The 27031-nt window shown below is 35.9% G+C and overlaps 1 protein-coding gene across 3 annotated transcripts in view; it reads right to left on the bottom strand.

Annotated features, from left to right (window-relative positions):
* The window catches only part of LOC150100828 (E3 ubiquitin-protein ligase RNF13-like), a 189734-nt gene extending 163461 nt beyond the window's left edge, over positions 1-26273 (bottom strand). The window contains exons 1-2 of one of the 3 annotated variants that reach the window (XM_090401458.1): positions 26030-26273; positions 3403-3504 (exon numbers count right to left, since the gene is read on the bottom strand). In XM_090401458.1, coding sequence (XP_090257584.1) covers positions 3403-3498 — 96 coding nt within the window. In that variant the 5' untranslated portion in view covers positions 3499-3504; positions 26030-26273. Of the gene's footprint in view, positions 1-3402; positions 3505-25598; positions 25933-26029 lie in introns of those variants that run through there. The other 2 variants (XM_090401459.1, XM_090401457.1) reach the window with 2 other exon arrangements.
* Between the last annotated feature and the right edge of the window lie 758 nt (positions 26274-27031).

Below are 27031 nucleotides of genomic sequence, written 5' to 3'. Positions count from 1 at the left end.
AGATCAAAAGAAGTAGAGGGCCGGATCCGGCCTGTGGGCCGGGGGTGCCCATATGTGGTTTAGACCTTTCTCCAGCAGTGAGAATTCACCTTGGGTGAGATTGTAGTTTGATTGGTTGATAACCAGGCCGTGGTCTGATGGTGGTTGGTTGCTCCTAACTTCGTTTGTGGATGATTGGCTGCTCCTTGTGATGTTGGTTTGTAATTGGCTGCTCCTTTTGTTATGGTGTCCTGATTGTCTTGTGCTTTCATGTTGTTTTAGTGCTTGAAACTTCATTATTAATTTTTCCTTGTTTTTGAGTAATAGGTGCTTGGTTGAGTCGTCTGTGATCCTGTCTAAAATATCCCAAATTTCTGGATTAACGTAGCTGTATAGCTCTAATTTTAGTTGTAAAACTTTGGCTTGGGTAGATGCTAAGTTTTTTCGTGCCTCGTGGATCTGTTCCCTACAACGCTTTTTCCAACCGGGCATAGATGCAGAGCACTTTAGCTGATGTAAATTTCTTCTTTAGTTTAATGCAGTTGGGTATTAAGTTGCTGTTTCTACATCATTTCAAAAAGGCTTGTCGATTAATTAACAAGGAAACACATATCTTTAGCTTACCGTAGAGGTTGCACTGCTTGTGGGTCAAATCTCCATGAATTATGATGACTCTTTCTTTTAAGGTTACATGGTGATCAGCATTCATATTTACGAATTTAGGGACACAAAACACACGTGTTGAAATGATTATTTTACTTATTATTAATAAATAAATAAATCAGGACATTATAATTACAAAAGCAGATAAAGGGAATGCCATTGTTGTTTTGGATCGGACAACTTACATTGAAAAAATGAACCATTTGGTATCGGACTACAACACCTATCAAAGGGTCAACTACAACCCCACGAAACACATCAAAAAGAAAACAAGTGAGTTAATTAAATATGTTAACACATGGCCAGAAGAAACAACTAAAAAACTAATACCACATTATGCCCATGCACCCAGAATGGCCTGCCAAAAATACACAAAACAGGCACACCACTACAACTGATTGTTGAAGGAATCGACAGCCCAAATTACCACTCAGCCAAAAAATTAGAAGCCACACTCAAGGAATTGGTAGGTCAGTCCCCTTCCTACATAAAAACTACACAACATTTTGTAAACAAAATTACAAACATTACACTCAACGACCAAGATTTCTTAGTCAGCTTTGACATAACTTCCCTTTTCACCAATGTCCTGATCACTGATAACCAATCTTGCTTCTACAGAACATATTTCCACACGACATCACGGCCCTCTTTGCCCACGTACTCCGCTCTGGATATTTCGTGTGACAAAACAATTTTTACTTTCAAAAAGAGGGTACAAGCATAGGATCATCACTCCCCCCCCCCAATAGCTAACTTTTATATGGAAGACTTTGAGCAACGAGCTCTAGAGTCTGCGTGCCTAAAGCCCAAAATTTGGCTCAGATACATCGACGATATTTTTGCCATTTGGCCTCACGGTTGCAAAGCACTAAATACATTCCTTAGCCACCAGAACAAACAATACAAACGTATCCAATTCATCATTGAAATCGAAAAAAAAAAAAAAAACTCTCTTCCGTTCCTAGACATACTTGTTACATGTTTTCTCTCTCCTTCTCAGTCTACCGCAAGCACACACAGGCCAGTACATACATAAAAATTCTTATCACCATCCAACACAAAAACTAGGGGTCATAAGCACCCTTAAACACAGCTCAAAACTATTTGTTCAAATGAACAAGCTCTAAACCAGGAATACGAGATCATCAACCATACATTTATAAAAAATGGATACAGTAAAAAAACTATTCACAAGATCCTCCAGAGATACCACTAAAAACAAAAAAGATTTCAAGAATGCTATTGCCATACCTTATGTTAGAGGCATTTCTGAAAAAAATAGACAGAACACTACACAAATACAACATCAAAACCACCTTTAAACCCCCGACAAAATTAAGACATCTACTCAGTTCTTCCAAAGATCCTCTTCCACACCTAGCCTAACCATGGGTTTACAAAATACAATGCACATGTAACCTACCATGCATAGGCGAAACAGGGCGAACCATCCCAATTAGGAAGGACGAACACAAACAACACATTAAATACCTCCATTTTGGAAAAACCAGGCTTTCTGACCACACACTCCAAACATACCACAGAATTGATTGGAAAGGTACCAAGTCCCTACACTGCACCAAAACCTGGTTTGAGATGAAATTTAAAGAAGCATGTGAAATGCTCAAACATAATCAAATCTGAACAAAAATGATGGTCTAACCATTCCAAGAATGTGGAGGACTGATTTACAACCTTTATAGCAACCAGAACAAGTAAAAGAAAAAAATCTCAATACAAGACTTGGTGAAATGTTTTTTTTTTTTTTCTGTTAACATTCAATAGCAACTTGAACTGTACAAGTCCAAGGAAAATCGGAGTATAACAATCTGAACTGTAGAAATCCAGAAGAATTTTAGTACATGAGGACTTTAGCAGAGTTTATTGTAGTTTATTATTTATTTTATTTATCTTTTTTTATTTTTATTTAATTTAATTAATTTTTTTTATCACTCACTAGAGGTCGGGCTAAGAAAAAGATTAATTAATAGCATAAATTTAATTTACCTTTATAGAGTGCAAGAGCACATGTAGCTTGGTTTCCTATACACATGTATCTTTCTGATGATGACCTCAATACAGGGGTCAAAACGTCAAGTGTTATTTTATTAATAATAAGTAAAATAATCATTTCAACACGTGTTTTGTGTCCCTAAATTTGTAAATATGAAAGTTAGCCAATATGGAGACCACAGCATCATGTCTCTTCACATGAATACCATTGAGAAATGTGTGACAAAGTCTCGGTGTAGCAGCAACCAGCCCTACAACTAATGTCATCATGTTGGAGGCTTAATGGATTTTTTACAACACTCACAAAGAATTAAAATAGAATTTAATACTCCTATATTTCGTCCTAGTCACTAGGACATCTACGGGGATTACAAAATCAATTAATGTAACATATGCACAAACATCCATTAAGCCTCCAACATGATGTCCTCACAGCACTTAAGCCTCTACACACGTATAACTAATGTCATCACTGCCCCCATCGGGCTGTGCGGGCTCTAGTAGGCAGGGCATTTATTCTAGTGAAGGCAGAACTTTCTCTTCCTAGCACTATAAATTTCCTACTTCACCAGATATGACTGATCCCACTATATGAGAGTGGTTATTATTCTCAGTAAGGTGAAGATCAAGATGGTTGAAAATCATGTAATTAACCATATTAAATTTTTATACACTCAATAACTTCAAATGATATATGAAGGTCATTACACAATGCATTACTGAGAAGTCAAGCTTATAACTTACTGCAATAATATCACCAGTCACAAATCCCAAATGAAATACCAATACCAAGAAATAAGTAGCTGTTCTGCAACATGAAAATTTGGTGAGGATAAGCATAATGACCTAGGAAAAATAAAATGACAATGATTTAATGAATGTCAAAAAACAAAAATGGTCATTTGTGAAATGCTATAATATACTGAGAATTCATTACGTCTCCTAACACTTTCAACCAAAATTTTGTGTTTAAAAGTGACAATTCTGATACAAACAAGACAGTAAATTAACGACGTGATGCTACAGTAATGGAAAATTCATCTTTCAAAAAGGCACATATTTCAAGTAGTGGGTCCTAAGGAAAGGGTTAAGAGTAGTTATTTACTAGTAAGTATTAAATTTTTATACACTCTATTAAACTTTTATACTAGTAAGTAACTACTATAACTATATTATAAATAGTAAACTACAGGAAACAACTGTATAATAACAGCAATAAAGTGTTATCAATGTGCTTGGCAAAGTTCCATTTTATCTCAACATTCAATGGATCTCACATATTCAAAATGGTTGGTTATTTTTAAGAAAATAATCTAACTCTGGCTGGAGGTTTTTTTTTTAATCTGAAAAAACTCTTGGACTTGTTATGTAATAATAATATATAATTTTGTAAACAGCATTCGAGTTTACAAAATTATATATTATTATTATTATTACATCCAAGGAATCTAAGAATCACTGTGGGAGGGCACTCCATTCGATATGATCCATCATATACACTATTTAATCTTTATATAATCTTAATCTAATTAAATAGTGTATATGATCCATCATATACACTATTTAATCTTTCATCTACACAGAACACCCTTATCTATCATTATGCCACTAACCATCAGCTACACCCAAAGCCATCTATCTACTAGCTGTATTTTGTGTCAGTAAATTTTATGTGCACTCTGGTCAATTTGCCTATATGTGAGATGAAAACCCTACTATCTTCATATGAGATCAGTTAATTACCTTCAAATGAAAAAAAAAAAAAAAAAAGCCCATATCAAACTCAAGTCTTATCAAATCGAAGACAGCAATGTCTCAATGTTCTTCCAATTGTGCTATGGAGGTGCTCAAGGAGGTATACTTGCAGACTGCAGTTGATATATGAGGTGTAAAAAAATTCCATTTCAATTAATCATCTTGGTAGTTTTATGAAATTTGTAAGGCAACCCATACTACTATTAAAAAAAAAATTACTGAATTTGTCATAGTGACTATAACACCACTATGGATTAAGAAAATGTACCTTGTTCAAAGAGCAAAGGCATATTAAAAATTCAATACAAAACTTCAGACTTGTCCATTCAAAGTTCTGGCAGCTATATCACTAAATTATGATGGTGCATTATGTAAATTGAGATGCCTTCATGCTCAAAAACTCAGTGTTCCACTCTATCAACATTTACTGAACAAGGTATTAGTGGATTAAAGTCCCAAACCTTGTATCAATAAATTGTTCGTTAATGAATTTTTTTTTAAATGAATAATATGATTCAAAAGCATGTCACTGTCAGAATATTTTTCTATACATTGTCATAAAGATTTTCACATTTAAAGTTTATAATGTTTTCTATCACTATTAAGTGTGTAAAAACTCAGGCTTCAAAATATTCAAGCAGGTCAAGTTCTATATATATATATATATATATATATATATATATATATATATATATATATATATACAGGGTGTTCGGGATAAATTTGACATATTTATAATTAATTATATTTTTCCGTAAGTTACATGTATTAAGACACACTTCTCTTCATTTAAAAGTTTGGACCCTTCTTCATTCATATACAAGATGTCAGAAAGGATGGATAGCTGGAACCCACCTGAATCATGGAAGAGAATAACTTGTATCATGATGATTCGTGCCCGCCATCAAAATAAGGATATTACGACTGCTGCCCAATGCTCCCTGAATACAGTAAAAACAATCAGGCATGAACTAGAAACTTGCAATGGTGACTACGAGGATGAAGCAAGAAGAAAGATCCCTAGCAGACGATCTGATTGCGTTCGTACAGCAGAATTCCTCGCAAATCTGCAGGAACAGGTGTTGAAGAACCCTGGCATTGGAATTCGGGCTTTGTTTGTGGAGTTGCTAACTGTAGTCAAGCCCTGGATAACAAGGGTAGCCAATGGTAGGCCGTATGTATGGCAGCAGGATTCGGCCCCTTGCCACACCTCTGGGAAAAGTCAAAAATGGTTGTCTGAAAATTTCTACGACTTCACCAGTCCAAATGTTTGGCCTCCAAACTCCCCAGACCTTAACCCCATGGATTATTTTGTATGGGGCGCAGTTGAAAAAGACACCAATCGCACTTCCAGTAATACAAAAGCCCAGTTAATGGATAAAATTAAAACAGTTTTTGCGGCCCTTCCCAGGGAGACTGTAGCATCAGCTTGTTCGAGGTTCCGAAGCAGAATTGAAGCTGTGATCGATGCTAATGGTGGTTATTTTGAGTAAATCTTGTTGATAGTATTGTAATTAACTCTGCCTGTAATGTTTTTTTGTCAATTCATTAAATTTAATAGATACAAAGAAGATTTTCTTTTTCCTTACGAAACTGTCAAATTTATCCCGAACACCCTGTATATATATATATATATATTATTATTTTTTTTTTTTTTTAATTTTTTATTTGTACTAATAAATATGAGCCTCTGTAGTTCAGTTGGTCAAGATGAACCCTTCGGTTGGAAAGACCTAGGTTCAAATCCTGTCTATGATGTGAGTAACCTTTATCAAGTCTTTTCAATCAAATAGTGAGTTAGCTCACAGAGATAGAGGGTTTTTCCCCCTCCTGGAAACGTAGGTATTTTTGTCCCTTAAAACAGACAAATAGTTGCTAGAACACATGCAATATACAGACATAAGATATATGGGAATAAGGATTAACCAACCTATTCTGTCAGATTTTTTTTCGAATACCTGCACTATGAAGTGTGGGTCTACAAGTAAGCATAAATCAGGAGGGAATAATAAATATATAGATATTTTATTTATTTTTTGTAATAATAAATGCAGTAAAGCAATGTTAATTATCTGTTTTTTCAGGCATTCAAAGAAAGAATTTCTGTTGAAAACACAGAACATAATTATTTTATTTTAAAGTAAAATAAACTTTTTACTGAGTAGTATTTAAGTGATATCTATCCAATTCAGCTTGTACTATTAAGTATTTATTTCTGCTGACTAATCACTTGATAGCTACCAGCTGCCAGTTTGTAATTGAGTGACCTGTTGTCAGAAATAACTGGTTTGCAGTAAGAACCAGATATCATGGCTGGATATTGTTGTGTGTCATTATATAGGGCATGCAGTACATTAACTCAAAGTGCAGTTTTTCTCTTTATGTTAACAGCAGGCAGGATCTGTATTTTCAAACTACCATGATTTTCACTTTTTCTTTTCAATATGCCTTAGCTTTTTGTTTACTGTATACTATTTAAATTTTGGGCTTGTTTGTGATACAGCGTTGGGTCAGCCTACAATATATCACAATTTCTTTTTCATTTTTTTTTTTTTTCCACCCTAGATTATCAACTTTTTTTTAGAGAAAATTTTACAATATTTATGCAAAAGTATACAGTTTCAATTACTTTAAAAATATTAAAAAATAATTATAATATTATAGGGCTTCAGTAGTGCAGAAAAGAATAACATGACGTGCATCTGGAAAAAGACCTGTATATACATCTCATCTATGACCAGAGTAACCTTTATAATAGCTTTGCTTCCTTACCCCTCTTCCAATTGAAGGTGAGTCAGCCAGTGTTATACAGAGACAGTATGAATTTTCTTGTAAATGATATCACATTTAAATTCATTATTTCTCAGTAAGGAAAATACATTTATGCACAAGCTATAAAAGATAAATTTTAAATTACAATAAGAGGAAGCTATACACCAGATTTGTGATCTCAGATAAAATTTGCAAGGCTAGTCCTCCACATACAGGAAGGCCAAATATACCCTTACAATACTTTAAATTAAAATAAGAGATTTGGTCATTATGGCTGTTACCATTTAGGCACTCTTAATCAAGCAAACAAGGCAATATTAAAGCTCTGATTTAGAGAGCTTATAAACCACAGTCTTGGTGGAGGGATAATATAATAGAGACAGTTTGGTAGCAGAGGAAATGCTACCAGATTAATACAGAGAAGGATCATTCATAGGGTGGAAGTGATACAAAAGGACATATCATAGTGAGAGTGAGGGAGTGAAAAGAGGAAGTTTTTTTTTTTTTTTAATAAGAAGAGCAGAGGATAAATGGAATGTACTGCCAGATTATGTTGTGAGTGTTGATGCATATAAGCTAAAATGTGACAGGCAACGTTTCTTGTAAAGTAATACCTGCCTTGATGAGTATTCTGGCTATGTTTAGGTCTCTTATGAGTAACAATAAGAATTCTGAGAATGGATTGCATGTGCAGTATGATGTGATTAAACTAGAAAATAAAATTTATATTCGGACAGAAGAGGTTGCGATTCACAACTTCTTCTGACCCTCAGAACTCTAATGACATTTTTAAGAATTTTACAGTATCCCTCCTTTTTATTAGGCATTCCTCTTTATAACATGCATAATGTCAGAATAATGTCCCTCCACTGGAAATAACAGTAAAAACACATAGAAGGAAGAGGTTTGCTTACACAGAAATAAGTGGTGGAATCACAAGGCAGTGGAGTGGTGCCAAGTATATTCAGCGGCAGAAATTCATGTTTTATCTTTTACACTATATTCTTCTTACAAAATGTTCAGGTATATTTAATATTTATAAAACTGCATCCTTGTTGAGAACAAATGATATAACTAATGGAATATGTAAAACACACAAAAAAATAAAATAAAATAAAAATAAATAAAACTATTTTTATTTGTTTCACTATTCCACTAATGTTATGCTTAACATTAGTGGAATTAGATCAGATCTCCCTCCATTCTTTCATAAGGAATGGAGGGAGATCTGAGTAGAACAAGAGGCCATCCTTAGAAGTATGGTGTAAGCTGTATAAATAGGGGGTGAGCAAGCAGAGGGATGTGATTTGCAAGTTCTTTGCATGGAAAGTGGCTTGTGTGCAGAATGCATTATCTAAGATTAACTTTTTTAAGATTTTAAAACATTTAAATTAACAAAAGTGTGTGTCTATCCACATTACTGCAAAGCTATGACTAGCAGTTCATGGGTATTTTTTAACTACACTACCATGTATAACTGATGTTCATGGAATCAAAGGACTCGCTGCTGCAATCCCACTGTCATGCAGAAAAAATAAACTGTGATTTAAACTCATTCACCATGATCTAAAGTAATGCATTCTGCACACCAGCCACTTTCCATTCAAAGAACTTGCAAATCACATCCCTCTGCTTGCTCAAACACTATTTATACAGCTTACACCAAACTTTTAAAGATAGTCGCTTGTTCTACTCAGATCTCCCTCCATTCTATGAAAAATCTCCTCGGCATTAATCTGGTAATAGTTCCTCATCAATTTACGTCTCAATCATATACCCCCTTCCATCCCAATTACATCCTATTCACAAGGCTCTGCAAATGGATTTCTTCAATTTGTCTTCATATCCCACATTCCAGAGACCAGACACCAACTTATTTAATCATAAATATTAAATTTATGATTAAATTTAATATTTAATCATAAATTTCTTTTGATTAAATAAGTCTATTTACTCTAGACCTTTCCAAAATATTTCGCCCTCTTGATGGAAGGCAAATAGAGTTGATAATTAAGAAGACTTTAAATGCAAGAAATGCTAATTTCATTATTAAGACAATGGTCTCAATAAGTCTTTTTCTAGTTTGTTGAAGTATGTAAAACAGTATGCAGTAATCAAATTTTTGATGCATGAAAATGTAAGTGCTACCGAAATTCACCCTGACAAGGCTTTCCAATATCTTTCACCATCAAGAGGGTGAAATATAATAAATTTAGTTTAATCCTTTAGGGTGAAATATATTGGAAAGCATCTAGAGATGATTAAATAAGTTGGTGTCCGTCTCTGGAATGTGGGATATGAAGCAACTGTACACATGAATACTGAAAGAAACAGTTAACAATAATGGCTAACTATGAAGTAGGTAGTCGAAAATCTGCAATTATTATTATTATCATATATCCCTATGGAGTCAAAAGACTCATCAGGGAGACCTATACTAATATCTATTTGCACAATACCTATCATACCTCTCATTAAACTCATTCACTGTCAGGGCATTTAAAATTACCTCCGACAGTCCATTCCTTCATTCATTCACCACTCTCCAACAAAAATTTAGTTACATCCTTACTAATCACTCTCTTATACAACTTACAGGGGTTTCATTGGTCTCTCATTTCTGGAGATACTCTCCAACATACCTCCTGATCCCAAGGTGACCAAATCACCACCCTATAAAGAGAGGGATAATAACCTCCTTATATTTACTTCTGAATGTGTTCTTCAACATCCAAGTAATCCTTTGAGTTATGAGGGTGGTCTGAAAAGTTCTCGGCTTCGACCATAGATGGCAACACTATCAGCAAGATTTTCTTTTTTTTTCCTAAGTTGGCACATCTGCCATAAGCATCCGTGTGAAATTGCAAGTCATTCTATCGAGTAGTTTTTTTTTATTTTTATACAGCTGTCTGAAGTAAAAGTGTTGTTTGTGGCCCTTGAAATGGATAAAATTGAGTATCCTTTGGTTATAAAATTCTTTGTAAAAGAAGGTTTAATGGTATTCATTCGAAGTGCATAAAAGTTTATGGGCACTCTTCTACTTCATTTTTGACAATTAAGAAATGGGCTACCGAGCTTAAACATGGCTGTACCATCCTTGAAGATGATCCACGTGAAGGACATCCAAAAGGTGTATAACAACACCAGAAATCATTGCTCAAGTGCATGATATGGTATTGGATGACCGTCGAGTCAAAGTGCATGAAATTGTTGAGACTATAGGCATTTCAAAAGAACATGTATGATATATTTTGCATGAAGAATTGCAAATGAAAAAGCTTTGCACAAGATGGGTACTGTGCTTGCTCACAGCAGATCAAAAACACACTCGCATGACAAGCTCTGAACAGTGCTTGGCGCATTTTAACAAGAAAAAAACTGATTTTGTAAGTCAATTTATTACTATGGATGAGACTTGGATTCACCATTACACACCAGAATTCAAACAGCAGTCAAAACAGTGGACAGAAGCCAGTTGTTCAGCGCCAAAGAAGACAAAGTCAGTTCCATCAGCAGGAAATTCATGGCATCAGTGTTTTGGATGCTAAAGGCATTTTGTTTATTAATTATCTTGAAAAGGGTAAAACAATAACCGTGGAATATTATTCCGATCTTTTAACAGACTAGATGAAAAAATTTGTGAGAAAAGACCCAGTTTGCAGAAGAAAAAAATCATCTTTCATCAGGAAAATGCACCTCCCCACAAGTGTTTTGGCAATGGGAAAATTAAGGGATCTGCACTATGAATTGTTGGAATATCCACCCTATTCCCCAGATTTGGCTCCCTCTGACTTCTGTCTCTTCCCAAAACTAAAAATCTTCCTTGCTAGTCAGCAATTTTCTTCAAATCAAAAGGTGATTGCAGCTGTAGAGGGGTATTTTGCAGATCTTACTGAGAACCACTATAGGGATGTGATTGTTGGAATATCCACCCTATTCCTCAGATTTGGCTCCTTCTGACTTCTGTCTCCTCCCCAAACTAAAAATCTTCCTTGCTGGTCAGCGATTTTCTTCAAATCAAACGGTGATTACAGCTGTAGAGGGGTAATTTGCAGATCTCACTGAGAACCACTACAGGGATGTGATAATGGCGCTGGAGCATCGCTGGAATACATGTATTAGTCTTAAGGGAGATTATGTTGAAAAATAAAAATAACTTTGAAATTATAAATTCGTTTTTTTTTTTCATTGTGAGGCCGAGAACTTTTCAGACCACCCTCGTATATTGCCAACTCTTGCAATATCTTGCTATGTCTTCTAAACTTCTCTGTCCACCATCACCGCCCAAATCCTAGTCTTATCAATTTCTTGCAACCCAGTGCTATCAATGTGATATAAAGTATGTAATCTTTTTAACCCAAAGTGCATAACCATACATTCTGCAACATTAAACTGACAACCATATCCTTCACCCACACTAGCAGTTTCAATCATCCTGAAGGATATCTACATCACCTTGATCAACTATTGCCCTCCTCAATTTTAGATCATTGGCAAACAATTGAATATCTCCCCTTAAATCATACCCTATATCATTATTATAGAAATTAAATAGGGGTGGTCCTATACTAGGACCACCACTTCGAGACACTCCACTAGTCACACTCATTTCCACCAAAGACTACTCTGGTGTTTGTCTTTCAGCCATTCCTATCCATGTCATCAGCTTCATATCCATTCCCATTGCTCCAACTTATGTGATGGTTTTCCATGGGGTATTCTCTCAAATGCCTTTGCAAGTCCAGAAGTATCAAGGCATAGCCATTTCTTTTATCCAATTCTGCTGTCACTTTATTATAAAATGTGAATAAATTGACAGCTTCTATAAGCAGGAAGCAAGGCAGTTACAGTTAATCAGAGAAATCAATAAATAACTTATTAGCATTAGATGAAAATGAAGACTGGATCAGCATGAATCAACCAAATAATTACAGAAATGAGCTATAATAAATTGTGTGCATATTTGAATGCCGCATCAATTGACCAGCAAAATGAAACAGACAAGATTGCAAGTTTGTTATTGATAGCTTCAACATTACCAAAGGGAAGGCAAGGTTTTTCTTTACAAAATCATGATTGGATATGGAAGTTAGGTCCATCATTACGATCCACAGATGAAAATTCTAATTACTAAATATCACCACTCTACTTTACCAAGGACAGAAAGGTTCAAAATTTAACCTTCTAAAGAAAGAAAAGGTTTATGCTACGACTAACTAGCAAAGATTTAACAATAAATATGCAAAGCTACGAAACAACAAATTAATTGTGTTTATGCTAAAGGAACAACAACTGCTTTTCTAGCATAACAATGCAAGGCTGCAGATAAATGAATTTACTTCAACAGCAATCAAGGAGATCAGATTTTAAGTTGTGCAACATCTCCTCTATAGGCTATGCTTAATTACATTGGACTTCTACCGATTATTTCCTAAATTAACGACAAACATTTTTTTGGGGCAGGGGGAACCAGTTTTGAAACTGACAAATAGGTCAAAGCAGAGATGAAGAAGTTATTCCAAAACAACCTGAAGCATTTTACTACAAACCTACAGTATAAATAACTTGTTTCACATGTATTGAAAGAGAGGGAGATTATGTTGAGAAACAATGTATAAAAATCAAGTATAGACTTTATTTCACTGGAATCTTTCTTCTGGGTAAGTGCTATTACAATGGAGACATTTTTACAGATTACATATATTTATTATAGATTACATACTATATATTATAGATTACACATATATTTACATATATTTATTAATTAATGGTTTAACAGATAATAAAAAAAGATGATGAGATAGATCCAATGAGTGAGATCGCACGGTTGGGCAGAGAGATACATAGGGCAAAGCGGCAGCTGGAGCGTATGCACAAATGTCTACTGAGTGTACCAGCCAACAAAAAAAAGTATGATAGTAAAAATAAGAGTATGATTGTGAACGTAAACAAAATGAAGGAGCGAGTGCTGTATGGAGATTCATTAGTACGAGGTGTGATAGTAGAGAATTTGACAAAATCGTACCAACCTGGTGCGACCATTAAGGACGTAAGTGAGTCCATTAGGGAGCAAAAGCAAAGGGTGAGAGAAATGATAGTGGTGGCAGGTATGAATGATTTCAAAAGGAGATAAAATGGAAATGATACAAGACCTGAAGGAATTGTTTGAGGTAGCAAAAGAGAAGAGTGAGAGAGTTAGGATGATTAGTCTTTTGCCACAGTATGACAGTGAAGAGTTTAGAAGGAGGACCATAATTGCAAATGACTTTATGCGTGGGTTATGCAGGATGAGTGGTGTGGAATTTGTGGACGTGGGGAGTGAGTTTGATGGACGAAAGGATCTATATAAGATGGATGGTTTGCATTTGAATGGATTCAGTGTAAGAAGACTTGAAAAAGTGTTGTTGAATGAAGTGGATGGGCAGAATCAGGGAACCTAGATTTATTAAGGTGGGGGAAAGTAGAAATGCAGACTTTAAAGAGGCAGTTGAGTGTATGAATGAGTATAATATGCCTGAGCAAATAAGAAGGACAACAAATCAGAATGGTATAGTTAGTATAAGGCATCAAGGTAGGGATGGGGCTAACAGAGGTCTGCAATTCATGAATACTAATGCTAGGAGTATTAGGAACAAGAAGGAAGAATTTTTGGCCTTGGTTGGCATTTCCAGACCACAGGTTATTGGCATTAGTGAAACATGGCTGACTGAAGATGATATAGCTAGTGGGATTGAATGTGAGGGGTACAGTGTGTTCAGAAATGACAAGGAGAATAAAATGGGGGGAGGAGTATTACTGATGATAGCTGATCAGCTGCAGCCAAGGAGAATAGAAGTTGAATTGCAGGATAGAGAAAAGAGCACATTTGAGGCTATTTGGTGTGAGATTGTGGCTAGCAGAACAAAATATACAATTGGGTGCTGCTATAGACCAGGTGATGGAAAAGATGGTGGAGATAGTATGCATAAGCAAATAGAAGAAATGAGTGGAAGGAGGGTAATTATTATGGGAGATTTCAACTATGGTAGCATTGATTGAAGGGAGGAGAGGACACATGGGAGGAAGGAATTGGATTTTATGCAGTTATTAAGGGATAACTATCTGCGACAGCAATAGAAAATAATAGGGGTCAGAGAGTGCTTGACCTAGTAATTGCATCTGAGGATTTGACTGTAACGAATATGACCACATTGCTACCAATTGGTGAGAGTGATCATAGGGTCTAGACTTGGGAGGTGGATAAAGGTGTGGAATTAATATTTTAGACAGCGTACATGTGGAATTATCGGGCTGGAAAGTATGACAAGCTTATGAGTTTGATTGGTTCAGTGCCATGGCATGTAAAACTGCAAGTTTTACATGCCATGATGTTGATAGTGCATGGGAGATGGTTAAGAAGTGTTTGCAGGAGGCAATGGCTGGCTGTATACCTAGAGTCCGAATAATAAATCAAGTAGGGATTAAATGGATGAATGCATGAGCTGCATGCATTCCCTCCACAGAAACAACTGCGGAGGGAATTTAAGGAGAAAGGTGATCTGCAGGCACATGAACGGTATAAAGTCCAGGCGAGAAGGGTAACAAGTGTGGTAAGAAAACCAAAAATGGATTATGAAAGAACATTAGCCATGCAGGCTAAAGAGAATCCCCAAATAGTTTTTTCAATATGTTTCAAGTAAAAGAAAAAATGTATATGGTAAAATGATTTTAAAGAATGCTGATGGTAAGGAGGTAACCGAATCAGTCGATATAGTTGAATTACTGAGCGAGCACTTTGCAAGAATATATCATCCAGGTGGTGACATCGCAGTAATGAATGAAACAATAGATTATACGAGAATTGTGGTGAATGAAGTGGAGGCGAGTAGATTATTACAAAACCTCAATGTCAATACATCTGTGGGATTGGATGGTATACCAGCTCGTGTCGTACGTGAAGCGGCTAAAGAATTGTCAGTGTCCTTGACCATTTTGTTTAATTTGAGTCTCGGGTCTGGGTTAGTCCCAAGGGGGTGGAAAGAGGGGAAAATAGTTCCACTACATAAAGGAGGTTCCAAGACTGTTGTAAATTACTGACCGATTAGCATATCAGGAATCATCTTGGAGAAATTAGTTAAGAGAAAAATACAGGATTGGATAGATGAAAATTGGATACTGTATGGGGGACAACATGGTTTTTTGAAGGGTAGATCATGCCTCAGTAACTTGCTAACGTTTTATAACACAGTGACAGCTGAACTGGAAAAGGGTAATGGGTTTACAGTGATTCTAATGGACCTTGCTAAGGCCTTTGACAGGATACCACATGGAATTCTAATCAGTAAACTGCAGCATAAGGGGATGGATATAGGGTTGGTGAGATGGATAGGAGGGTGGTTGATGGAGAGATATCAGAGAGTGGTTTATTCAGGAGCAGAGTCCTAAAGACGGCTTGTGACTAGTGGTGTGCTGCAGGGTTCTGTTCTTGGACCACTACTGTTTAATTTGTTCATTAACAATATAGGAAAGGATCTGAGATGAGCTGTGCATCTGTTTGCGGATGATGCAAAGTTAAGTAGAGCAATAGTGAATGCTCAGGATGATTTGGATAGTTTGGAGGACTGGGCTAAGGAGAATGGATGTCTATTTAATGTGGAAAAATGTAAGGTTTTGCATTCTGGGGTGAAAAGATTAGCAGCAGTATATCACACTGGTGGAACTGTACTCCAGGAGATTGACAAGGCCAGGGATTTGGGAGTGTTGGTGGATAAGTTTAGGGGACACATTGTAAAAGTGGCAAAATCAGCTCATCAAATCACTTGGTTGCTGAAAAACACTTTAACGAGCAGAGGCAAACAGGTTATTATTCCTTTGTATCGAGCCATGATAAGACCCCATCTAAACTACTGTGCCCAGATATGGGCGCCAGGGTTTCTTCTCGATGGGGAGGAGGTGGAGAAGATCCAGAGACGAGTGACCAGATGATAGCAGGTCTGTGAAATGAACCTTATGAGAACAGGTTGAAGATTTGTGGACTGCAGAAATTAGTTGATAGGCGGAAAAGGGGTGATATGATTGAGCCATTCAAATTACTGAGGGGTTTCTATAAGATTCATTCAGAAGATATTTTTGAGAATAGGACTGGTAGTGGGAGGACTAGGGGCCATCCATGGAAGCTTGGTAAGAGTGTGGTTAGCAAGGGTGTTAGAGCTAGGTTTTTTACTTGGAGAGGGGTAAATGAGTGGATAAGCTGCCAGAGTCTGTTGTGGGTGCCATGACTATAAATGAGTTCAAGGTGAAGTATAAAAGATACTCTGTGAATGTTGAATAGTTGTTCTTGATGATGTTGGGCCTCCCTCGATGAGTCTAAGGACTCCTTGGAGCTGCCTGTAGTAATAATAATAATAATTATTACTTATTACAGATATTTATAAATGATGTTCTGAAAGTATTACTACATTATTCAAACCCTATTCTTCCAAGTGATTAATGTCTAGTGGTATGTAATGGTTTATAAAATTAAACAGAAGAAAGAAAATGCGATCATCATGACCACTAACAAGCGTCCATGGAATCAAAAGAATCCTCATGTGAAGTACTCACTTAAAAGTAGTAGCCTTTACTTGCTTATTGTTCTTACACTTAACATATACTAATATAATACAGACCATTCACCCACCATTCTCCAAGCAAAAAAGCCTACTTTTTACTCAATTGCATATTCTCCTTGCATTTCCATGGATTACCTCTTGTTCTGCTTTACTTCCACTCTGAAAATTTTCTTCTGCATTAATATGGCACAAACCTTTCAATCTGTCCTCATACTGAATATTCAAGACCTTGACACTAACCTAATCCCATTCATATGAGAACTAAGCATCTAAATCTGAATGCAATTCCCATGCGGTCAGATCAAGACTTTTACCATGGAACTATGCCATCTTTACAACATCTCAATGCCTTCCTCATCATTATTACAATCCACTGTGTTGTCCTCATAGTTCTGAAAATGTTTGATGCCCTTACTGCTACTGCCCTGTAGTTTATCTTCACCAAAAGCTGGCCCACCTGGTTACCCACTCTCCAAACAACAGGTTTGAATCCCTCTGTGGCTCTTTAAATTTTTAGGTGGTACATGATTTTTGTCTCCAAGAATGAAACCACCACCTTGCTTATTAGAAGCCTGAAGTGTTTGAAAAACACTTCGTATTTGGTCTCTACAGCAAAGTTTCCAGATTATCTAACCAGTGACCCACCTACAACTAATACTATGCCCTACAAGTTTATAGAGTTTTGTTGGTGAGTTTCATATGTATATAAAAACCCATCCTTGTCTTCCAAATTTCAAAACTATATGTTTCAATACACCGAACTAATGGTCTCACTCAGCTACAAATACAATCTATTTAAACCAACCTGGAGAGCTACATCAGCACTGCTTCTCATCTCTCTAACTTTGCATCATCTACAAACATCTGAACATCCTCATTTAAAGTTACACAACAATGACCCTAAAAACAGATTTCTGCAGCACACTACCAGTGTCATTCCTACTTCAGAATGCTAAGGAGCTGGCAATGCTCTCAACTTGGTTGTTCAACAAATCCAACAACAAGAATAGTCCCAGAAGAGTGAGAAAATGGTGTCTGACTAAAAACTAGTGTGTATATCAGGCATATGGGTGAAGGTGTTAGAAATGGAATACCAACCTGGATTGATAAGAATGGAAATAAATTACTTGAATAATTTCATATAATTTTTTACATATATATATATATATATATATATATATATATATAATATTTGTTTTTTAATTTTATTTCATATTACTTTGCAACCAAGTGATACAACTTTCTACAAGAATGGAAATCTTTCCAGAGAACAGCATGAGTTTGTTAAGGGTGAGGCTTTCTTCAGTAACTTGGTTGCATTTCATAATGGGATAAGAAGTGGATTTTGCTAAAGCATTTGACAGAATGCTGCATGACAAACAACTATTGATCGAGCAGAATAGGAATGGATAGTCATGGTAGTGCAGTGTCCTGAAAGAGAAAGGTGATAAGTGGGGTACTAGAGCTATTCTGGGACCACCGTTGCTTAATTTATGTATTAAGGATTAGTTCAAGGTCTAAGAGAAGATATTAAATTATTTGCTGATACTAAATTAAGAATAGCTTTGTCAGGAGGATGGCATAGGGAATGAAGAATGAGAATATCACTTCAACATTGCTAAGTGTCGAGTAACGTACTTTGGCTAGCAGATGGAATGAGGTTTATTATACAGGAGAAATTCTGCTCCATGAGATGGAGATGAGGGAAGCTGAGGATCTTGATTGATAGGGAGCTTAAGTTCAGAGGACAAATTACAAAAGTTGTAAAGGTAACCCAGAAAATTGATGCTATAATGTGAAGAACTTAAAAAGTAAGGAGGTGAAAGGAGATGATTGTTCCACTGCATAAGGTACTAATCTAGACACATTTGGATTTCTGTACACAGAGCTGGACATTCGGATGCTTAAGCAATAAGGAAATATTAGAGAGAATGCAGAGATATGCGACTACCTCAGGACGCTGAAATGTTGAATATGAGGACATTTTAAGGAATGTGGTCTGCAGAGCTTAGCAGATAGGAAGAAAAGAGATTATATGATTCAGTCATATAAAACAAGCTTATGTGTAAGTGGTTATTGATAATAGTGCTTTCATAAACATCAGAGGAACAGAATGAATAAATAATTTATTTAGTTACTAATATATCACTGGATTTCAAATTAGCATCTTCACAGCAAAAATCAAAATTGTTGTGAAACACAGTCTTTTTATGACATTTTTAATTAGATTAGATTGTTATAGAAACAATTCAACTGTAACTGAAAGAAACTAATGTGAATGCGTCCTTAAAACATGGTATTTCATAGCTTATAATGATTCTCTCACTTATAATACAGAGATATCTCTGTACCTGTAACAATAACTGATAATATGATGTGAGAATTCAAGTTAATGAAACGGAGGTATTTAGGATATTGCAGAATTTAAATGCAAACACTGCTCTTGGTTTAGATGGAATATCAGCTCGGGTGTTACATGAAGAAAGTATTTTACCTTGGGTATAATAAATGTTAAAAATACCAAGCTATTTTAAACCTGGTTTTACTCCATTTCCCAAGTAAGCAAACAGACAAACAAGTCAAGTTTGTGCACGTATTGGAAGTTAAGCTGACCCTCAAAGTAGTGCAAGACCAAGGCAACTCTTGGTAAAAGTAGAATAAGCTCTGACCACTAATCTTAATATTTACCCTTAATGCAAAGCACATCTAATGGAGGAGATGTATGATATTTTACCAGAACAAGTTACCATTTATATCTCCTCCTGAGATTTTTATTTAATAAGGTTAAAACACCTTATGGTAACTTGTTCTGGTAAAATACTTATAAGCTCTGTATTACTACATCTTGGTATTTCTAGCCTGGCTCCCACTGATGAGACCTCAATAAAGGGCGAAACCGGTCTGGGTAGTGGCCCCTTGCCTTTAATACAAAACATCATACATCTCCTCCAGGAGATGTGCTTTGCATTAAGGGTAAATATTAAGATTAGTGATCAGAGCTTATTCTACTTTTACCAAGAGTTGCCTTGGTCTTGCACTACTTTGAGGGTCAGCTAGACTTCCAATACGTGCAAGCGCAAACTTGACTTGTTTGTCTGTTTGCTTACTTGGGAAATGGAGTAAAATCAGGTGTTACATGAATGTGCAAGGGAATTGTGAACTCCTCTTACTTGGTTATTTAACTTGAGTCTGAACTCTGGTATGGTCCCTAGGGAGTGGAAGAAGGCAAAATAGTTCTTTTGCATAAAGGAGGCTCTAAGACTGCGGTTGTAAATTACAGACCAATTACCATCTCAGAAGTGGTGATAAAAGTACTGGAAAAGTTGGTTAAGGTCAGAATTCAGGACTGGGTGGATCAGAATATGATACTCTATAAGGGCCAACATAGATTTGTTAAAGGTCGGTCCTGCCTTAGCAATTTATTAACTTTGTTATAATAGAGTGACATCTGAGTTGGACAATGGGAACACAGTGGCTACACAGCGATACTTCTGTATTTTGCAAAGGCTTCTGACAGGATACCCCATGGAATACTGTTGCACAAATTAGAATAAATGAGGATGGATAACTAAACTGGTGTTATGGATAAGAGAATGGCTTATGGAGAGATACCAGAAAGTAGTGTATGAAGGAGCAGAGTCCAGTATGAAGCAGGTGACCAGTGGTGTGCCTCAGGGCTCTGTGCTTGGCCATTATTGTTTAATTTGTAAATAAATGATATAGGAAATGACTTGAAGGGAGATGTTCAGTTGTTTGCTGATGATGCAAAGTTGGGAAGTGCAATAAGAAATCAAGCCGATGTTGGCTTGATTTCTTATTGCACCAAGCAATAAGAAATATAAACCAAGCAAAATGGGCAAAGGGTAATGGATGTCAGTTCAATGTGGAAAAGTATAAAGTTGTGCATTTTGGGGTTAAAAGATTACCAGCTGTGTACCATATTGATGGAACAGTACTCCAAGAGATTGATGAGGCTAGGGACTTCGGGGTATTAGTGGATAGGGACTGAAGTTCAGAAGACACAATGCTAAGGTGTCCAAGATAGCACATAGGATTACTTGGTTATTGAAGAGCACACTAACATCCAGAGATAAAGAGGTTATTATTCCTCTTTATAAGACACTTCCACATGGACACTTCCACATTTGGATTACTGTGCTCAAGTCTGGTCGCCTGGATCCTTGGAGATGAGGAATTGGTGGAGAGGGCTCAGAGAGTGACTAAGTTGGTGAGTGGTGTAAAAAATGCTCCCTACATTGATAGATTGAGAGCTTGTGGATTACAGAGGTTGGTTGATAGGCAGAGAAGAGGAGATATGATAGAAACATTTCAATTGCTTAAAGGTTTTTATAAGATTGATGCAAGGGAAATATTTCAGCTGTGTGATAGTGATGGAAGAACAAGCAGTCATCCCTGGAAATTAAGGAAAAGTGTAGTTAACAAAGGTGTGAGAACTAGATTTTTTGCTTGGAGAGTGGTGAATGAATGGAATGCATTGCCCGACTCAGTTGTGAGTGCTTCGTCTGTAAATGAGTTCAAGAAGAGGTATGATAGATATTGTTTGGATCTCCTGGAATGAGTTTTCTGACTCCATGGAGATACCCATATAATAATAATAATAATAAATTATATGCAGCACAGTTGTCTTCTTTCATTTAATCCTGTGCAAATGAGTACCCAGAGCATGGTCTGCCAGTCCTGACTTGCCACAGTAATGATTTCAAATGTATTTTATACATTCTTTAAGTGGGATATAAGCCTCCATAGCTCAGTCAGTATAGATGAAGCCCTTTGGTCGGAAAGACCTGGGTTCGATTCCCGTGAGGAACCTTTATCTGGTCTCTTTTGACTAAAGGTGTGTTAGCCAGTCTCATACGGAGGTAGGGGATTTTTTTCACCTGGAAACTCGTGTTTTTCATCCCTCAGAACAGGCAAACTGGCCCATGAACACAAATGGATTACAGTCATGAATATGTCCCAGCCATATGTCGGTCCTGAGCCCGGATAAAATTAGGTGGTTGGGGAAAGCAATGGTGAAATACCTTGTAAAAATCTCACCAGGAATACTTTGTGGGCAATGCCTACAAAGTCACCTATGGTCGGAAATGACTGAAAGGGAAAATCAGATCAGAAGTGGGATATTAATAGATCTACTGGTCTGTCCAAGTAGGTTAGGCTTTTGCACTCCAGGATGTGCAAAATAATGATCCTTTTGGAGAACAGTAAGGATTGCTAGTTGGATGTATGATTTGAAAATTACAAGGAGTTGTATTTATGAACTTGAGCTATCTTTACAAATGCACCCTATCCAGGATGCATCTGGAAAGTTTTGTGATTTTGTGTATTAGAAGTGGGAGAGAGGTGGGGGGGTATGCAGTGTTTTGTCTATTTTATAGGGGTTGTAATCATTTGCTAAAAAAAGTGCTGTGAACATAATGAGTTCTATGGCAAGAGCCATTCATTAGAACAAATAGTCCTAACTCAGTGCATGTTTTGATGATACCATACCGTTGGGATGGATGGTAGTGTGAATGCTTAAAAGTATCTTCCAGTGTATATGGAGTTTCCTATAAATAGAAAAGGATAATGAACCATTTGGATGTTTTGTAGCTAGTATGTCTATGAAGAGAAGAGAAGAGAGATGTCGCTTTTTTCTGTAGTGAAATATATTTTTGAATGCTGGTTGTTTAAATGCACTAAATATGTATCTAGTGTGTCTAGGCCATGAAACCAAATAGCCCACATTATCTACATAGCATAGCCAAACTATTGATGAAATTCCATGTGGAAACTGGGCTAGAGGAGAAAAGGAAGGGGAGGGGGTGAAGTACTATCTAGCTGTTTGTATATCCATGAAAAATAAAGTACGATGAATTTGAATAATTCAAATGTGTCAGAGATAAGAGTTTCTGTTAGTGGTATACATTAGAAAATAATGAAGTAACATCAAAGTTAATCATTATACCCAAATTTTTTAGGTTAAGATTTTTTAGCTGAATTGCTTCTTTAACAATCTAATTGGGCATTGCCTGTTTTTTCACAGTTGTAATTTGTACTATGAAGATGGAGTTGGTTTGAAATCCAGCAAAATATTACTATCATAATATTTTCATTTTCTCTCTCTGTTGCTGTTTATACTGCAAAGTATTATTATGAATGAAACATAAGTGAGAGAAGCGTATAAGACAGATATAGAGAAATTACTGCAAAGGTTAATAGGTAGTGGAAGGAGAATGAAAGTCATCCCTGGAAACTGTATAAAAGTTATACGAAAGTGAAAGGAAGTGAAAAGGAGATTTTCTGCATGGCAAGCAAGTAGTGAATGAATGGAATGCAATGCCAAAGTGCATGATGAATACTCCAATTGAATGCTTTCAAAGAAAAGTACAATAGGTATTGTAGTCTCTGGGTATTTGACCTCTCACACAGCTAAATATATTTATATGGAATAAGAGAGAAATAGTCAAAACACTAAACTAGCTGTATGCAATATCATGTTCAAACCAATTTTAACTTAAGAATCTGTGACATGGGTTAAACAAACAGTTCATCAAAAACTAGAGACTACAGATATGAGAGTTCTGAGGAACTCATCTGTGGCTTGAACAGCAGAATCATATTAAAAATGAAGATATCAGGAAGGAACCTGGCATTCAGGAATATATAAGCAGAGCTAATATAAAGATACACAATCACTTAAACATAATGGGAGAGGAAAAGAGATGTTTAAAGACAGAAAAAGACCATTATCTGAGTGGATAGCTGCAGTCAGAGGCACCTTAGAAGACTATTTTTAGGCACACCTCAATCATAATAAATATTTTTAATGTGTAAACACAAGAAATGTTAAGTAACATTTGATTTACAAATATTTTGGCTTCAAACCAACAAGCCATGGGAATTCCCAAGTGTGGGAATGGTTATGCAAGGTAGAATGCTAACAATGGATTATTTAAAAGCTGCATATGATATGACTACAAAAAGATATCCCAATGTGGTCACATCAGTAACAATCTTGTGTTTATGCGTTGCCTCAGAAGACTGACATTCTTAGATCCTCAGAGATAACTGACTAATCTGGAGGAAAACTGTTGACAGGAAGTGGGTAATAAAGTTATATAGTATTATCATAGTATCCTGTACATCCCCCCCCTAAATTCCAGATATATACACCTGAGGGTGTATATATCTGGAATTTAATGAGGGGATTTTACAGGATTAATATTGAAGAGATTATACATAAATTGATGGTTAAAAAAAAGGAGAAATGAGAGATTATTATTATTAAGAGAGATCCCCAGGGAGTCAGGGACTCGTTAAGGGAGGCCACATACTACATGCACCAGCCATCATACTAATTCTTGAATTCATTCACACTGCTTGCACACACAACATTCAATGGCAATCTATTCCAATCATACACCACTCTATGAGAGAAAAATCTAGCCTTCACCCCCTTCTTAGTGGCATTCTTTCTCAGCTTCCAAGGATGCCCTCTTGTCCTTTCCCCATTCTTCATAAAATGAAAAAGTCCATCAACTGAAATCCTGTATGATCCTTTCAGAAGTTTGTAAATTTCAATCATATCACCCCATTTGCTAGTACCTGCAGTCTACAAATTCTCAATCTGTTTTCATAATCAGTATTCCACAATCCTGATATCATTTTTAACATTCTCTCTCCATTGTATCAGAATCACAACAGAAACCATGAGACCAGACTTGTGCACAATAGTCCAAGTGAGGTCTTATCAAGGCCTTGTAAAGAGGCAAAATGACATCCTTATCAAAGGGAACTGTGTCAAGATGTTGTGAAAGCAAAAGTGAGGAGTATATTTTTTACATGGGGAATACAGTAGATAAGCAAAATGCTTTATTGGGACTTGTGAATGACTTCAGTTCAATATGATAGATATACTTTTGGGCGAGGCTGACTTCTTATAACAAGCCTGTAGACTCCATGGGAGTTTGCTGTTAATTACAATAACTCAGTACACCAAAAAGGATTTCTCTTACTTTTGTACATTTTGTCATTTGACATTTTGTTAAACCTTTCCTAGATAGATGTTATAATTGCCACTTGTGACTGAATTATACATATATATAGTGTGTGGTTCATGAAGAATAAAGCACAGGAAAATGTTTTCATAGCTTATAAAGGATGAGGGGACAAGGCCAGTAACTCTTGTCATCTGAGCACTAAAGTACTATAGGTTTAATTGGCTTTCTTGGGTGTGGTTACATTAAAAAAAATAATAAATAAATAAAGTGATGGTAATTGAACGAGAAGCACATTTTTCTCAAGGAAAGTGGTAATTAAGTGAATTAACAGAATATATTGTTCTGAGGAGAGGAGTCATTTATATTAAATGAATTTAAAGAAAGACATTCCAGAGTTAGGAAAGACTGGAGTGAACTCCTTGATAACATTTGAGCCTCTATAGAGATCCAATAAGAATGATAAGAGTAATTAGAAAAGCTTCTTCAGAGAAATTATGATATGAGTTTAAGCAGGTGTTACAATTCAAAATAAACAAGCATCTGTTTATTTTAAATATCCTTATGATAATTTTTCAACTTCACATATTGAATAAATGTTTCATACTGACACTACGGAAATATACAGTTAACTTAAAAATTGTACATACTCTGTGATTTTTCTCCCTTACCTAATACTTTTATTTCAACTACAGAAAAATTATTTTCACACATATTTAAATATTAAATCGTTTCATAAGATTTTCACTCTTTTAGAAAATAATTTACTCAACATGACGACCCAATCAGCATCCTTTACTTAGCAAAGTTGCTCTGAAATACTTACAATAAAAAGATTTAATATCATGTTCGCCTGGCTTTTTAAAAACTACGCAGTGCACATATATAAAATAATGCGGTCATTAACGCTGCATCCTTTCAAACAACTTCGTGACAGACTGCAATAATGTGACCTTTATATCACTCAAACTTGCAGATGTTATCGTTGTTCATGAGTTTTCATTGTAGGTGCTTGTAGATATGAACCGATTAAATGAAGAAACATTCTTAATTAAATAGAAGAGTTTGTCAGATTTCATCTCATTACTGTTTTTTTTTTTTTAAATATATTTTTTGACTTAGTCGTAGCATAAACTCGCCACAGAGAAATCAGGATATAAATCATTCCTCAGCGCTCCCAAAAAAACCCTCATCTATATGTAGAACATCCGCAAAAGGAAAAAAAAAAAAATCCTAAGCATTAAAAATAACGCTTACACTTTTTAAATATCATCCGTCGGTGGTACTATGATTTTTTTTTCTCACAAAAAGCAGTAAAATATATATCTACGTATAATACAACGTAAGTTCGTTTCTCAAAGTCTGAGCCATACTTCACTGTTATTATTAAACTTGTACTTTATATTGTCGAAAGGGCAAATTTCGTAAATCAAAAATATCCATTTTGCCATGGTTAATTTGAATGACCGAAAAGAAGAAAATGAGCATATCCAATACGTAGTTCGCATCAACTCAGCGGGCTATCTTCGTGCTTTCTTACCCAACTAACCAGTTATTTCTATAACGCCCACTACAAAGGACCTTTTTTTAAAATTACCCTCATGCTTTCTATTCGTCGCTCCCGTTGAATACTGAACTTTCAAGCTGGTGTGTAAAATTTTAAATAATAACCATAATAAATACTTAAGATAAAAAAAATCAGTTTTGTTCAGCTTCATCAGGTACATAGAATTCTGCATGTCTTAACTTTTATTGCTATTTAAAATCCTCCGCAGAGTTTCACAATTATCACGCATGAAGTACATCACACTTCGCTTTAAAATCATTCATCAAAACAGTCATCATTCCCTCTAGCAAAGTGTTACATAGAGTCACCACCTTGGAAAACCCAGAACCTTGTTTACTTCTTTATTCCTTCCGTGTATTAAAAAAAAAAAAAAAATCTTTCCCCTGTCTGCATTATAACATTCGATCACCAAGCTGTGCTATCATAATATTCATTATGAGTATCTTCAACCAGAGCGCAAGACTCCCAGAGGGGACATGTTGCACCGTAAACTGCCAGAATGTCGTTGAGTACAAAACTGTGTAAATCAGAGTGATATTGTTATGTCACATAACACCATTTTATTTGTGGAAGTGTAACGATATCATGGAGTTTGAAATTGAACGATAGTCTGGTGCTTCCAATCCGGATGCAGCTGCTCTATGGTTACTCATGGCTCATGGTGTAGTGAAGGATCAAAAAGAATTATTTTA

Source organism: Typopeltis vanoorti, chromosome 12, assembly GCF_054136105.1.
Source record: "Typopeltis vanoorti isolate ZY-2024b chromosome 12, IOZ_Tvanoo_1.0, whole genome shotgun sequence".
Classification (NCBI taxonomy): domain Eukaryota; kingdom Metazoa; phylum Arthropoda; class Arachnida; order Uropygi; family Thelyphonidae; genus Typopeltis; species Typopeltis vanoorti.
Note: the sequence above shows the minus strand (reverse complement) of the source record. Positions and strands in the feature narration are given on the sequence as shown.